Genomic DNA, 17,180 nt, shown 5'->3' on the forward strand with positions numbered 1-17,180 from the left:
AAATGTTACATTCCAATTATATTTATCTGTAAATGTTTTGTTTCTATGGTAATGCAAGACCTATTACTGTGATACGGTCTCATGTTAGTTTTAATTGGGACTCAATTTTATCTACCTGATAACTTTCATCCTTTAGTTTTGGATTTTCAGGAAATCTGATAACTATTTTGATATTTTACATTACTTCATTTACAGTTTTTGTTATTTTCCCTTTTACTCATGGTTTCTCATATCAGTCATTGTCTTCAGAAAAGCTATGATCGGAAATTCATTGATAAAAGAAATGTTAAAAGACAAAGAATGATGATTCTGGAATTGTCTCCACACTTGTAACCCCCAGATCTTTCTTAGGGGTACTATTGCACTATCAGAGGATTGTCTGATATTGGAAGGATGTCTTGTTTTGCTGTGTTGATTCAACATTGTGTACTCCCTGCACCAGCCAAGGAAATCATAGAAACATTTTTAGTCTAATGTAGCTACTCCCTGAAAAGAAGCAACATGATTTCTAGCTGTGCATGCATGTGACTTCAAACATAATTCCTGCATCTGGGAGTTAAATGCACATGAAAACATCATGTTTCGTTTATATGTTCTTTGGATTGTATTTTTGTTTATGTGGTATCATAAACTATATCATTGTTCTGTTGTCATGTTGAAATGTTGCTGTAGACACATTTATGGTCAGTATTTGAAGTTTTTCTTAAACTTTTGCGGATCTTGGGGTCTTACCAAATGTTCTTAAAGAGAGAGATGTTGTGATGCTGTTTTATTGTGAAACATTGTGGCAGGTGGGCAGAATGTTGTTGCCAATTTTTTTATGTACGCTTGGTTTTCATTAGCATGTGCAAGCAGGAATAAACAATTGAATTCTTACAGCTCAAGGTAGTGTCCAACAACCAGAACTGGCCATGCACTCATTGCAGCAAGAGAAAAGAGTTAATTGCTTTTTCTCTTTGCCTGTTGTATTCAAGATAAGGTGGCTGGTAGATACATGGGTCCATTTGAGGTTTGTTTATTCTTCTGAACTGTTGCTTCCACAATGCATTTGACATGGTGAGGGGCAGTTCCCCTTAACTCTAAATTCATCTTCTGGCAATTTTAATTTCTTCAGCAACACTGAAATGCTGTTATTCTCCATTGTGCAAAGAAAATTACATAAGCATGTTTTTAGGAAAGCATTTTTCTTTTCACAAGAGTAGTTTATTTGTAACACTGAAGGTCACATTAACATGCTTTGGACTTGGGCAAAAGGTTTCAAGAAAGCCAAGCTAAAATACAAAAAACTATTAATCCAACAATAAAACTGAGACATGTGAAATACTCCATTTTACAATGTTACAATGTACTGAATATTTTTAAAATCTGCTTCAGAGGGTGTGGACTTCATACAGGTGGAAAAGAAACTGTGAACCTTCTACAGTAGCAGGCACAGCTGACATCACAGACCTATGCTCTTAGCCTTCATATCAGGGTGGGAGTTTGCATACAAAAGCTTTTAAAAATCAATTTCTGTCACTTAAAGTTAGGATATTTTCATCTAACATGAACTTTTTAATTTTGGCCTTATATTTTCACTTTTTTTCAAGTAATCTGGAGTTTTAGAACAGATCTATTGAATTTGTCAGCAGAGAATATGACTTTTCAATTTTAATTTTTTATTATGTTTGAATGTCATTTTTGTATTCTACCTTAATGAAATCAAGTTTGTGCAGTACTTGAAAAGAGAAGTTGCTAATTTTTGTGGTCATTTCAAAGTTGGGTGCAAGAGTGAAGAATCATAACTATGAAAACTTTGGTGTTGTGAGTCTAGTTGGTCTTTTCATTGTGCACATAAAATAACATCTGTATTAATATTACAGACAAACATTTTCTTAAACTTAACTTCCATTGCTATAAGTTCACAAAAAAATTGGAAGGGAAAATTTTGTTAATTCTTTTTTACACATCTGTGTTAGAATGGCTTTAATATTCCAGTCTTGTTGCTTATTTGTCTCATGGTAGTGCATTCTAGTCATAATAAAGCTACAAATAAGGATCACTTCCCTTCTACTGTGAAAGACCTGGTGACAAACAAGATTGGCTTTAGCAGGTTGTTCAGCTTTCATGAAGGACCACACTCTACACCCCTAATGAGTGACAAATATAAAATATTGGGTTAGGAAAAATGCAGAGGAGACATAGTGTAACAGTTATTAAATCTTTTGATTTTAGAAAGCTCTTTTCACAAATGCTTTTCATCAGAGGATTACTTGGCTCTAAAATAAATTTCACCTGTGATGCAGAGTAAGCAGATACAAATTTTCATACCTGTAGTTTCCAGACAAGAAGTTACATTTTCACAGGCAGACATAAACCAAAGCAAGAGCATTAATAGAAAAATAAGAAGAATATGAGATGAATGACTGTTCACAGTAAGTGGGCCATTTTTAATGCAGAAGTGTAAAAGCAGAAAGGTACACTTCATATATAGATGACTATACATGTGCAGTAAATCCTTACTCATTTAATGAACTTAATGGTCTCTGCCTCATTCCCCATGATGGAACAGCAGCTGCTCCCATGCCACAGTCTACTGCTCCATTTTGTTTTACACTCTGGAATTCTACTTGCCAAATTACATACTCTTCTTTCCTTTTCTTTTTCTCACATCATGTGATCTAGTGTGGGGTATGTAGGTTTTGGGTGCTGTTCAGTTTTAAACTGTGGTTATTTGCATATTGCCTTAGAGTATGCTGTTACTCATCTTCTTTTGAGGGTTCTGAGCTAAGGATTTTTACTCTTGCTTCTTTGAATAATGGACTTTTTAAAAGAACTTGGCTCTGAGGTCTTCACATTTCTTTACCTGCTAGGATACGCAGTTTTCTGCAGCTTAATGCCATGATCATTAAGGCTTTGTTTAGGATTTATATACCCAGTTTTATACCTAAGCTGAGGTGCTTTTTTCATCATTTTATTCAGTATTGTTTTGCTGTCTGTTTTTAATTTTACCTCTTCAAAAACTGAGAAACTCATGGTCATATTTTCCTATTTGTCCTTGGTCCTGAGGAAATGGCTAGATTTTTCAGCTTTCTTTAGGGAGTGGTAATACTAAATAAACATAGACTATAGTCTGTCTTTCTTTGAAAGCCTTTTACTAGAAGAGAAAATAGCAGCTTTCCAAGGCCTGCACAGAGCTTTTGAAAATCTGACAAGTACATATCCTTTTTAAAATTCTCTCTTCTGTTGAGAGTTCATGGCCTTAAAGCAGAGCTTCTGTTGTTGTTAGACAGAAAAGGAGGGAAGTAAATCAACAGAGCCTGTGAAGAGGTAACCTGTAAATTAAGTATTTATGTAGTCTGACCATGACCAGAGCAGATTAATTTTGCTGAGACAATTCCACATTTTGGTGTTGAAAATAGTTCAAGAGAGATGCTGTAATTCATAGAGACTTCTGTATTGTGCCTTAGTTTGCATTTCTCTATTGTTGATATGCTAAAGCTAGTGCTGCTTTTCTGTTTTCACCACATCTTTGTAAAGTGTTTTATACTGGAATCTTCAGTTAATTACATTCAAAAAGTGTAGATTCTGGTTCCAGAGTCGAGGGAGGAAATTTAAAATGGTGTGACATGACTGGGTTGTTGTTTGCATGTATTCTTGGGTAGATTTTCCTTTCCTAATTCATCTTTCACTCCTCAAAGGATAGTTTTAATCGGACCCTTGATGGTTTGAAATAATTTTCAGAATTTAAGCCAAATATAATGCTACTTTTATTCACTGTTCATCCTTTTGCTTGCAGTGTCCTTTCATTTTGCTATAATTGTACAGTTGTGCCTTAAAGATATTGTTTAAACAGCATTTGATACTCATAGAAATGTTTTTGTTATTTGGTAACTGGATATTAATTTAATAGAAATTGTAATTTTGCCATATTTTAAGGACAGTATTTCATTATCAAAAACCTTTTCCTCTCCAATGTTTTCTGTGGTCAACAGAAAAGAAAGGCTCTCTAAAATGTCCTTGAATCTTGGGTGTCACTGAAAATGCTGTGTGTTTCTGAAAGCTGTTGACAACCTTCAGGTTCTAATTAAGACAGATATTTTTACAATGATCAACAACTAATTAGATGGATATATCTGAAAGGAAATTGCTGAATATGAGAAGTTTAATATTTTAAGAGCATCATTTTGCCAGTGTTGCCATGCACACCCCACTAGAGCATCTCAGCTTGGTGGGTTTGCCCTTGGTGGCACTCGGGGCAGCGTCCTGCTTCTTCCTGTGCTCAGTGTCACCTCAGACATGATGGTGGTGGTTTGGGGTGTGTGATCTGGATAAAGCAAGTTTATGGAGTCCTCATTAGCCATGTTTACTTCATAATTATTTAAAGATTTTTATTATTAGTTATTTTTATACAGGGATATGAGCTCCCTGTGAACCTTTCTAAGGTATGATTTTAAGAGAAAATCACTTCTTTGAAAAACTGCAAGTAGAACCTTGATTGAGATGACAATTGGGAAGTTACTTAGAATTTTTTACTTTGTTGCTCACAAGGATTTTTTTAATAGAGCTTTATAAAAAGTGAGAAAAGCAAATCCTACTTCATTGCTAGTCAAATGAAAGATTAAAATTATTGTAACAGTGATAATACATACTCCACACTCCTAACCAGGTTAGGACTCAATGTTTTGATTGGTTGCAGTGTAACTTTATAAAATAATGCTGTTCTTGAGACACATCTCTCTCCATCATCTCCTTTCAATGCATGAGGTATCATCTTGAAACCATCTATGAAAACTACAATTTTCATATCTCCTTCATCTGTTATTTCTTTTTTCCCATTGTTGGATTGCCAGCTTTCAGCAGACTGACTTGTTTTCTCATCTAAATGCTCACTTTATATTTCATTCTCAGTGATGAACTTTTTTTATTAATTACTCACTTAATAAATCAGATTAGATATGTTTTCCCTGCACTTTTGTACCTTTTTGTAGAAAAGTAGGCACTCTTCTTCAAGGAGGGTGATGAGTCCAATTGGGATGTCAAGTCAGTGCACATCAGCTCTGCTCCTGTAGTGAGAATTGCACCTCTGCCATTGGTGCTCCAAGGCAGCTGCCTGTGCCTCTGTCCCAGCAGTGCCTGCCCTGCCCTGGGCTCCTGCTGAGCTGCTGTTCATTTCTCAGCACTGCTGCTGCTCCTCTTTATTCAGACCAGCCAGGCCATTGCACTCTCTTTATTCCACATTTCTCTGCATCCTGCCTTCATACTTTGCTCTCCTTCAGTACCAAACTGTAACTGATTCTCAGCTCATGCGTCAGCTTTCCTTTTATGCCAAGCTGTGTGTTTGTGAGTGCCAAAGGACATTCTGTAGAAGATGAGTGCAGCCCAGTTTTATTCCTGTTTTGATTTTTTACTGCATGTTTCTCATTGTGTACTTTGGCTGGTCCATTCTGTCTGGTCCATACACCTGCCAAGAGATTTTTAATACCATGTACAAAACGTCAGTCAGCTTCTGTCACAGATTTCTTCAAACCCAGATACGAAAAGTCTTTTGTAAAAAGCCATACCAGATTTTTAATCCATTTTTTTTCGTATTGAAGACCAGGTAATTTAGTTTTTCCCTACAGTGTAGAGATATGTCTTTTCCAAGATCAAGATACTTAAACAGATTTCATCTTCCTATCTCCATGCTTTTGGGCCAACAGCTCTGGATGATTTATAACTCTAGACAAGTTGCAGTTTCTGCTGCCATATCCATGGCAAATTGTACATTCTGTTCTTGTGGGACAGGTCAAGCAGTTTTTGTTTCTTTGCATTTTTTCATAACTGAAAGAGGACCATTTTTTGATGCTGATTCCTCTCATGTTCCAGACGTCAGTAAAGGCTGTTTAGATTATTCTTCAATTTCTTTGGAGGACAGATAATAGTATCTCTTGCTGTGTCAAGAGGATGTAAACCTTTAGTGAGAAACTTCATGATTCCTGGAGGCAGTGTGTCCTTTTCTGTATTCTGTTGCTTGGTTTCAATCTTTCTTTACTATTTGATTTGTCTTTTCAGCAGCAGAAACTCACCTGACTTATATCTGCTTTCAGCTCTATTGGTTCCTTACCACAAATTAAATTTAAGCAGGAGTTCCACACTTTCTTTCAGTAGCTGTGCCACTCACCTCCTCTCCATCCTCCACTCACTGCCACTTGCTCCTTTCTGTCACTTCTGGGCATCCATAAAAGGAATCTGCTTCTGTCTTTTATCATGGTTTATCTGTAAGTGGGGCAGGTATCTTAACTTGGCTGCAGCTCTTTCTTCAGTTGAGATCAACTTTAGACCTACTTTTCTTACTTAATATGTACCAGTAGAAATGGCCTTAAAATTAACTTAGTACTTAAAATAGTTTTAAAAGCAGGAGTCTGGATTTCTGCTTGGTTTGGGATGTTTTATATCAGCTGTCAGGCCATCAGTAATGTGACTACAGTCAGGTTTTTCCAAGCAGGTCTTATTCTTTATTTTCATTTTGTAGCTCAGGGTAGAATATTTCTAAATTATGATTCTGCTAGGAATTAGAATAATGAGGCTTTCACATTTCATATTAAAATGTATGAATACATGAAAATTAAGATGTTCAGAGAAGTCAGTCTTCCCAGATGGATCTTGTCACAGGTTCCTATTACCTAAGGTGTGGAGTTCACAAATACTCAGACATTATACTTGATGTTTTACTGACACAGGCCTGCCCTCAAAGTTGTCTTATTTCAAACTATTGAAATCTTGGTTCAAACAGTGGATTATTTCCCTGTACATGGAATGGAAACCTAGCTGAAAAAATCTTGTCTAGAAGCTGTAAGAATTATTTAAAATATATTTCTTGAAAAATAAATTCTTAGTTGAATTGTGCTCTCTTGTCTATATGTAGTCTTTCATTTTGAATGCAGGGTAAATTTTAGGGGGGAAAAAACTACTTAAAGTTAGGCTTCAGTGTTTTTATTGGGGCACTTAGCATAATTTTCAAAACATTCAATAATAATAATTTATTTTTTTTAATTTAAGAAATTTATTTACAATGCAAGTAAATATTTAAGAGCTATACTTAAGGTATCAATTCTTAAAATTTGGTTGTTGTTGTTACCTGTCTTTCTAGTTTAAAGTTCTTGTGATGTGTGTTTGCATAAATTCTCTTTGTATCATATTTGTTGCTGACATTTCCTATTTATCAGTTTACTACTTACAGCTGGTTTTAAATTACATTTAAGTAGTAGAAATCTCAGAAAAGGAAATTACTTATTTGCAGATTGCAAATTGCTGTTTGACCTTCCTGAATTGAGAAGTCTGGTGGGTTTTAAACCACCCAGGGACTGCCTCATCGTATTTCTGAGATGATCTCTCTCCATAACATAATTGCATTTAATGTCAAAAAACTGTTATGGATTAAAGATTTGAGCTCAAGTGACAGGACTTCCACAGCTGCATTCATCCCAGCCCTGAGATGGAGGCATTGTGCTTCCTCAGGACAGCCTGAACCAGCAGCACACGCTGTTCTGAGCCCCCAGCTCGCCTTACTGTGCCTTGTTCCAAACCTGTCTTAATTATGACTGGGTAGAAAAAAATAGCAAAAGCTTTTCTTCTGTTATAGTATGTTTGTAAGTCAAATACAACAGTGCTCATCTGTACAACAGGTGTTTAGGGGTTTTATTTATTTGCATACTTCTAGTTATAACTAGAAATCAGTTTTCTTTCAGGGGACTGATGATCAGAGGACGGCTTGTTTCATGGTGGTGTCTAGAATCTAAGAATTCATTATGTTCATCATCAGATTAATGATGCTGCCTTTCAACTGTTAGAATCTTAGCTGCTTTCTGTTCCCAAGGTCTTTTAAGGCAGTATGCTATGAACAATTTGAGATCATAGGAATTTTTTTTTCATTAAGAGGTTATATACTATCACCACTAGTTAATTACGCCCTAAAATTTTTTTACTTCTTCATGCCCACTTCAGTGACAGCTTACATTAATATTCTTCTTCCTTGTTCTTGAAGAACCCTGTGTCTTCTGTGGACTACTAAAGAGTCTGTAATACCACAAAACATGGCGATTCTTGTCAAAAAGATCACTGGTCTACAAAACTTTCTCAGGCAGGCTGCTTTAAATAATGGGGGAAGGAATGTTGTTGCTCTTTAGACTCGTCAACATATATTCAAGTCTGCCCTGTATTTTGGGGAGCCATTAAGATGGAGCTCTGTACTTCCATGGCTGTGCAAGCCTGATTAATTTCTTTTTTAACAGAGTTTTAGTTCCTGAATTCTTCAATGAAATTGCAATTTAAACCTTTTCATGTTGCTTATGATCTGTTGTGTGTAATTTTCTGATGCTGACTGGTTTTGGGGAGAAAGTTATGTTATTTCTCTACCTACACCCTCAAACTGTTGCCATCCATTCCATTTGCCAAATGTTTACCTGAAAATGTTACCACCTGCTGTTCAGTGTTGCTGTTGTGCTGTGCTCTTTGAAGATGAAGTACCAAGGATAAGTACTGCTATATAATTTTGTCTCTGTGCAAGTTAAAGCTTGAGCAGTGTATTGGTATGTCAATATATAGATTCAGAAAAAAAGCTACCAGTTAGTAATGCTCTTTCACTGACAGGCCAAGGGTGCTCACAAATTCCTAGTTGCCTCTTCTTGCTGTCTTTCTCATTTATTTTCTATGTATTTCATTCATATTTCCTTTTTCTTTTCTTTTTTTTTTTTTCTTTTCCCCTCAAACCAAGAAAACAACTCTGAGTTAATATGAAGAGCAAAATAAACTTTCCACTGTAATTTCAGTCTGGGATTATGGCTGACTTCTCTCCCATCTTTTTGTCTCCATTCAGTTCACCTCCTGTCTTCGTATTCTGTGCTGATTTGTTTGTCTTAGCACTCTGGCTGTGTTAAACTCAGCTCTTATATCTGACTTTTAAGACTCTCAGAATATTGCTTATCTCCCCATCTTGCTTTGATTGATTTCCAGGGCATTTTTTTCTCTCTCTGATTCCCAAATGAGATTCTGTCCACACAGCTGAAATATGTTATTTCATACTACAGTGAGAATCCTGTCAGTAAATGGAAATGAGACATTAAAATTTTCTTTGTAAATTTCTTTGCTGCTGGGTTTTGGCATTGTGGAAAAAATGAGTTTACATTTTAGAGACAATCAGTCAGACTGTGCATGCTTGGTTTGCTGTCTTTTCAATATATATTACATTATCAAATCAGTCTCTGTTGGAAGTCATACTGAGGCTACTGTAGTCATTGTTGATTTTAACCTAGTGTATTCCACTAGTTCCTTTTTTGAGAAATTGAGAACATTTTTTTTAAATTTTGCTAAAGTTTTACAGTTTCTACTCAGTGTTTTTGAAACCTTTCTGTGAAAGCCCTGAGTCTGCTGTGTGTCACAGATGCTCTTATGCTTTCCAAGCTGCCAGTCTGCAATCTCTGCTGGCAGTGTTTAACAAGTGCAGTTTGCAGAATTTCTGTCAGACAGGAGGGTAAGAGCCAATTTGACCTTGCTCCCAAATAGTGGGGAAGGAGATGTTTTTATCTGTAGGTGTTGCAAAAGACTTAGAGAAACATAGCCCTGCAGTGATACTTTCATAGCTGTTTTACAGCATGTGAGCACACTGCATTGATGGCAGTCTCTGATGGGAAATGCTGAGGACTGACCTAACAGATTAGAGACATTTTTACCCATTCCTACTTTTTCTTTTTCCTACTTTTTTTCAACATGTTGTGACAGATTAACTCAGCAAATATATGAACTTGAGCTAGCCAGGTTTTTTTTTTTAACTTTATCATTTTCATACAACAACAACAGGTGTCAAATATCCTGTTTTTCCAGAAGAATGTGGCTCCAAACTGCAGAGAAAACAAGCAGTTCAAAGAATATTATTTTCCTTTTGTACTTGGCAGCCTCAAATTTTCTGGTGTTGCTCTCCCATCCTGCCATTAAAAATCAGTGTTTATAACAGTATAATGATGATTTGGGTAAAACTAAAGAAAGAAATGTGAATTAGCAAACAAAAATAGTTGTATTCAGGCAGTTTTAACAGGAAGTGTGCAAAAGAACAATGTTTTCTTTAGCACTTAGGAACATGGGGAGGCCACTCATTGCTTACTTTAGTAAAAGGCTGGATTCAAACCTTTCTATTTATTCCTTTTTATTTAATGATAGGAGGAAATGTTTGTGGAGAGAGATGATCCCTTTAGGCCCCAGCAGGTCTGGAGACTGAACTACACACAGGGCTCTCTGCCTAGCCAAGGAGACCAGAGAGGACCTGAGAGGCCATCAGTGTTACTCTGATCTGGCTGCTGAGATGAGTTAGGGTAACACAGGGGTGATTTGTTAGAAAAGCACAGGCAGTCCATCCTTCCTGCAGCACTGTCGAAAGATGGTAAATTCAGAGGTGATTCAGTAGTGGTGGTAGGGGAGCTGGGAGTCACAACACACACAGAACCACCCTGAAGTCATTGCTGACTGTTCCAGCCCCATTGGTTTGGCGTGCAGCAGCTTCCAAAGACAGCCCAGAGCAGGTGAGAGCATTCCAGCTTGCACGGAGCCAGCAGCGTGTCCTGTCACCCTGCACAGCCACTGTGCCCATGTCCTCAGTGCCACTCTGGGGAAGATCAAACCTCTCTGAGACTGAGCAGGCCCCTGGCACAGAGCCATGGCAGAGCACCTGCTGAGGGGCTGCTGAATTTGGCTCCCCAAGACATTTTTTCAGATTGTTCTTGTTTCAGATCAAAAAGTATATACAGTCACATTTCCATATCTCTTTTTTTTCTGTTTACTTTGTAAGAAGAGACAAGAATTATATGGATCACTTATTATACATTGTAAAATATAAAATCTTTTCAATTAAGCAGTAAATATGTTACGAGCACTTCATGACTATTTAGAGAAAAGGACTAGGAAAAGGTAGTATAATTAAAGAGGAAGAAAAAATGCTGAATTTTCAAAACATATCACTAATTTGTCATACAAATTGTGAAAAAAATGAAGATGGTTTTCATATTTTTCACTGGGATTTGAGCAGTGTTGTCCTGTCTTCAAATTCCCTAGAGAAAACAGAGCTATTGGATATGCCATGGCTGGAGTTTAGGATGTTCCATGTCACAGAAACACCTGTAGCTCACTTCCACAATCACATGCATGGAAGCTGATTAACTGAGTCAGTCCCAAGTGAATAAAAACAAAACAGATAATTGCTGGCATGGTAAACACATGGAATCAGAATTGGAAATTTTAACCTTTTTGGAGACCATTCTGTAAGGTCAATATATGCCTGTTGTCCTTTAATTGTTAAGCAATTAAAGGAAACTCCATTTTCTTACTGGAGTGAGTGTTGTCAGTGCAGAGCTCCAGGGGGCTGTAAAGTGGGGATATCCTCCAGACTCTCCTGAAATGGGCTCTGTGGCTTTTGGGACCATCAGGCTGTGTGTAACACCTTGCTAGGAATGCTTAATGCACAGTGGAGCTTGTGCAAATAGAGTGGAATAAAATTTAGAGTAGAATCTATTGATGACTGGAAAAATTCAGCTGCTTCTGTTTAACTTTATCCTTTAATTACATTCTCTGATTTAAAAATATTTAAATACAGAATTTTTTTACCTTGTTACATCAACAGCTGGAAAATAAATCACTACAGATAAAGGAATGAAATGATAAAAGACTAGGTTCTTCTTGGTTAACAAATATACTAAAGTAGATCTCTAACCATATTACTTTCCACTTAATTTTTATCAAAGTAAAATTTTCTAAAATACTTTAACCTTTTGTGTTGATGTTACACATACCGAGGAACTAGGGGAAAAATTAACATTTTTCTATTCCTATTTTTTTGCACTTATTTAAAAAGCAATGTCTTGAGTTTCCTAGAGTTCTCTGAGAGGTAAATAGATCACCACATGACAATTATCAACACATACTCCATTTCTAGTTTTACAAATTCAATCCAACCTATTGCACCTTGTACAGAAACCTGCACAAACCTAAAAGATGAAGAGTAGGACATTCCCTGACAGAGCTGAGTCCTTGGAAAGGGCTGTTTGGTGCTGTAATAGCACTCAGTGTTTTCATTTATAGTCCAAGCAAATGAGAAGAATGATAGCCACAGTTGCACCGAGTCTAGGATATGCTGTTACCACCAGCAGGGTAGTTTGGAAAACGGCCCTTACCAGCTGGTGCAGTTCCCAGGTCCCACAAAAAAACAAAAAACCTTTGGCTTTTCCTGTCTGGCACCTGCCCAACATTCAACAGTTTATCTGTCTATTGCTTTAAAGACAGTAGAAATGCTGGGTTTTAAAGTACTTTGCAGGTATATACTATCACCAAAACCACCCCAACCCTTAAAGAAAACCAAACCAAAACATTCCTGCCCTATCCTTCACTTAGCTGTTGGGAAGTAGTTGGAAGTTGTGTTTTGCTACATGGCCATGCCTGAAAAGCACAAAATCAGTAGGGGGTGAGGCTTCAGCTGCTAACTGAAGCCTTAACACCATCTTCCATATGCACTTAATCCCATGGTCCTAAATAAAGCCTTTGACTTCCTGAGGGCAAAGATCCAAGTCTGAAGAGGTTGTAAACTTAAGAAAGTAACCTTGCTGATTGAAGTCCTGTCCATCATCTACACCTGCACTCCTTTTCCTGCAGGAAGGAAAAGATCAGAGCAACCAGAGGAAAAGGGCACAAGGGAAAACAAGACAAAAGATACAGGCTGAATAATGACACGTGGAAATGCAGAGCATGGGGCAGTGCACCAGTTTGGAGGGTTGGGAACTAGTGTTAGTAAATGAGAAATTTCTGTTTCACTGCCATATCAGCAAGGCACACAGCGTTGAGGGGTGCTTATAGAAAATGTGAAAGAATTAAAACTGTTTCTGATACCTGTGACAAACAACAGTGAATTGGCATTCTAGCTGTTGCCTAAGCTCTTTCCCTTTTGCTGTGACATTGGAAATGTTTTAATCAAAGTCAGTCATTGGTATTTCAGTAAGAAAAGCCTCAGGGTATAGTTCTACACTGACTGTGCTCAGCTACTCTGGTGTCCTCATGTGATCACTACACTACAGCCCATTCAGTCCTCCAGAATGAGTTCTGATGAACCTCTTTTCCTGAAGTGCAAGTTTCTGCTGCTTAAATACTCCTTGGACAGGAAACTGTGTTCAGATAGGTTTTAGATGATTACATCCTATCCTTAATTAATTATTTTTAGTACCTGAGAAATATTTTCAAGAATGCAAGTAAAAGCTGTTTCTGTGTTCAGATAGGTTTTAGCATGATTACATCCTATCCTTAATTAATTATTTTTAGTACCTGAGAAATATTTTCAACTTCGTTATTCAAGAAATGCTCAAAAACTTTGAAAAGGATGGTGAGAAACAATGTATCACACACGGGGATAAATCACTGCAGGAGGTAGACAGCAAAATACAAGGGAAGTTTGAATTGAGGATTGCAATTGTCTTCTGAGTGTGTTTTATATCTTAAAGCACTTCTGCGTGCCTTATATATTAAGGAAGACATTTTTGATTATAAGGATGAATTGGATAAGACATTTTATATCTTAAAGCACCTCTGAGTGCTTTATATATTAAGGAAGACATTTTTGATTATAAGGATGAATTGGATAAGAAACACCGAAACAGTGTTTCTTATCCAAACTGATGCTGGTTGTCTATCCCTGGAAACATTCAGGATCAGGCTGGATGGAGGGCTCTAATCAACTTGATCTAGTTGAAGATGTCCCTGTCATTGCAGGGTTGGAGAAGATGACCTTTAAAGGTGTCTTCCAACCCAAACTGTTTGATGATTCAATCCACACGTGTGTCCTAGTCTGCTTGGTGACCCCCGCAAAGGACTGGCATTCTCTTCCTGTGTTACTTTTTTCCCTAGATTTAAAACAAAATACCATCTATATGTGAGTCCTTCCATGGCTGCACTAAATTAAGTCAGCAATAAAAACAAGCCCCAAACTCTTGCCCAGTTCCTGCTCTGTGCCTTTTCAGTAGTCAGCTGGAGATGACTGAAGCAAGAGCAGCTGTTCCTGCACCTCCTGCAAAGGAGCAGCATGAGCAGGAGACTGCCCTGGGACTGGCACTGCCAAGGGACAGGGCCTCAGCCATCCCCACAGACAAACCCAATCTGCTGCACAGCACAGTTGGGTTCTAATCTCAGTGTTTCTGGAACATCGTGCACTAAAACAACAACAAAAATCCCCAGCAGAATACAGGATCTGCCACCACCTCATCTTGCCTCTTATCAGCTTGTTTGCAGGGCAAGAGGAAAGTGTACTAAACTTTTTCTCATTTTCTTTCCCTCTTCTACCCCCACTTCTTTTCTCACAGCACGCTACAAGTGAAAGTCTCGGAGCCGCAGAATTCAATAGACATGAACACAGAAAATGAACATTTGAAGTCCATAAAGATGTGCCTTAATCAGCCCACTGAGTGGAATCTGAGTTTTTCAGCAGCATCTCTCGCCAGCTGTAAAGTTTTTAACCAAAATCTCAAAACTGATGAGAACAAATAGATTGCAGCTGTTCTTGCACTATTATTTTGTACATTGTTCCTGATTTTTTTTCTGCTAAATAATAAGCATTTATTACATTGATCTTGAAATGATCTTGTGTGATTTGGCTTTATATACTACTAGCATTATTCAGTTTGATGTACTTTTTCTTTTCTAAATATGAAGTTTCACATCTGACCATCATGAAATTCTTGCAGTTCAAATTTATATCAGAATCGGATGTTCCCCTTTAATAGTATTGTGATTTTTCTATGTTCTTTAAATTTAACTATGGTTTCCCAATTTTATTTTTGTGCACGAAAGTTAATATATTATGTAATTTGTGGCATAGGTCACCATGTAAAGACTTATGATAATAATTCAAACAAATCTGTAACAGGTGGAGACCGACTACCTCGAAGCAAAGCAGTACAAAGGTAAATTACCTGAGGAGATCTCCTTCACCAACGGATTGAAATGTGTGGAAGCACCAGTTTGTTTCTGCAGTATGCTTTCATCTTCACTTACCTTGAGAACTTCTGTGTGACAGTGTTTAATGACCCTAATGTCTAAAAGAAAGACCAAGCCTGCTGGAGAATCTCGTGAAAGATTGTCATTCAACAAATCTGTATCTGCACTTTTTGAGGTTTCTGCTAAATGGTCTTTCTTCCCATTTGTTTTTATGAATTTATGCCTGCCACCAATTAAAATGGATGTAAATGCTCTTCCTATTTCATTTTTTTCCGTGTACTTTGGAAATTCAATGTAAAATCAAAATTTTATCTCTACTCAAAGAAGTAGTAAATGGTTGTAGCTGACCACATTGTAGACATTCCATGCTTAAATGATCTTAGCAAGGTTCATGTACTTGGTTCATCAAAACTTTATTATTATTACAGCTATAAAAAAAGTGTTAGAATAAAACCATATAATATACTTCTCTTTTCTGGAGTCATACATTCAGTAGCTAGAGTAGAAGTTTCTTAGTTCATGATGAGTTGTCTGTCCTTTACTTGACAAGTACTAATTTTCCAGAAGGAAATTTCCTTGGAAGAAACTGTATTTTATAAAACAAAGGTTTTAAGGATTCACCTTACAAAAATGAAGATGTATTTCCATTTTACAGAGGTTTGTTGGTTTGCAGGTGCAATCCAGTAACTGAAAGAGATTGTTATGAATTCTGGTGGCACTAGATCCCAAGATGGTATTGAGTCACTGAAGCATTGGACATGATTAAAAGAATGTGATTAAAAAAATAAACATTCATCATGTTTTGAGCTGTTCAGAAGGTCTTTATGTATCTCAACTGTTACACACATGTGGATTCTGTGGGGTAAGAAAGCCAAAAGGAGAATTAAAGGGGAGAGGAACTGAAGTTGACTTCAGTGGAGTCCCACCAAAGCACAAGGATCAGTAGGGAGGCAGGCAGGACAGGAGTCTTACAAGTACTGGAGCCAACATGGCTGGAACTGTTTGTGTGCCCATGGGAGGAGACACCACATGGATTTTCTGATTTCAAAGACACAGTAAATACCAGCACCTTGCTGGTTTGGACATGTCTCCCTCAGGTCCAAGCAAAAGCCTGGGTTTTTTTAACAAATTATTATTAAATATTATTATTCCTTTGAGTTTTCAGGCATAACCCAAGCTCACCAGCCCCTGCTATCCTTCAGCCTGGAGAGCAACCAGCCAAAGGCCTGTTCTCAAGAGAAGCTGCTTTAGTGCATAGGCTGAGGACACTGAATACACAAGCAAACAAGAATCACAACATTGGTTTTAAGAAACAAAAACTAGTGTGGGAATAAACATGGGATCTAAGTTTGATGAGTGACCACTGCTATTTTACTGTTATTTAATAGGCAGTCAAGTCTAGGTCTAGTTCATGTTTGACACTTGTGTTTAGCCAGCAAAAGGAGGAATGACACACAGTAATTGGTCCAGAGCAACACAGAGGCTCTTTTTAAATAAATTAAAATATTTTAGGAATAAAATTTAAGGAATAAAATTTTATTCCTTAATTAAGAATCTGGGAAGTTAGGTACTTTCAAGACAGAATTAAAGTAAAAAACAGTATCATTTTAGCTAGAAGGAGTAATGCATACCAAGAAAAATGTTTTTCTTGCAAGGATGACAATTCCAAGCTTGGCTCCTTGTCACCTTTGGATGTATTCTTGCTACCATGTGTCCTTCTCAGGAAGTCAGCTGTATACATTGAAACTTTGATCATCAGTAATAGTGAACTTTGAGAGACAGCACATATCTGATAGTCCCACCCTGCAATTACACAGCCATCCCTCCTGAAAAGGTCAAGAACACATCAAATTTTGTATTACACAGAAAACCCTTCCCTTCACAGGGAATTGAGCAGGCCATATACCCAGAGGAGCTGGAAATTCAGTGCCAGTTGCTGCTCAGGTTTCTGGTCTGAAAGGATCACAGGGTAAGTGTGGCATAAAAGGACATCAGGAAGGTCCATAGTTGTACACCCTGCTCAAGGCTGTGAGTAGTTCACACCTAGCCCTGTCTTAACTCCTAGGAAAGAACCTGCACAGGCAACCTGTTCCAGCAGTTTTTAACTTATTTCACTGCCTTTTTCACCTTCTCTTCTGGTCTGAGTTTCAATTTATACCAATTGGTTTTTTTTATCCTCTCATCATACACAATAAAGAGCC

The 17,180-nt window shown here is 37.3% G+C and overlaps 1 protein-coding gene across 5 annotated transcripts in view; it reads left to right on the plus strand.

The window, feature by feature from the left end:
• The window catches only part of LCORL (ligand dependent nuclear receptor corepressor like), an 82,293-nt gene extending 66,500 nt beyond the window's left edge, over positions 1–15,793 (plus strand). For 3 of the 5 annotated variants that reach the window (XM_039698791.1, XM_039698798.1, XM_039698793.1), the window contains one exon: positions 14,909–15,793. In XM_039698791.1, the coding sequence (XP_039554725.1) occupies positions 14,909–14,949 (41 nt within the window). In that variant the 3' untranslated portion in view covers positions 14,950–15,793. Of the gene's footprint in view, positions 1–14,345 lie in introns of all 5 variants that reach the window. The other 2 variants (XM_039698792.1, XM_039698797.1) reach the window with 1 other exon arrangement.
• The last annotated feature ends 1,387 nt before the right edge of the window (positions 15,794–17,180 follow it).

The sequence above is a fragment of the Passer montanus genome, unplaced genomic scaffold (assembly GCF_014805655.1).
Source record: "Passer montanus isolate IOZ18808 unplaced genomic scaffold, ASM1480565v1 scaffold13, whole genome shotgun sequence".
Taxonomy (NCBI): Eukaryota; Metazoa; Chordata; class Aves; order Passeriformes; family Passeridae; genus Passer; species Passer montanus.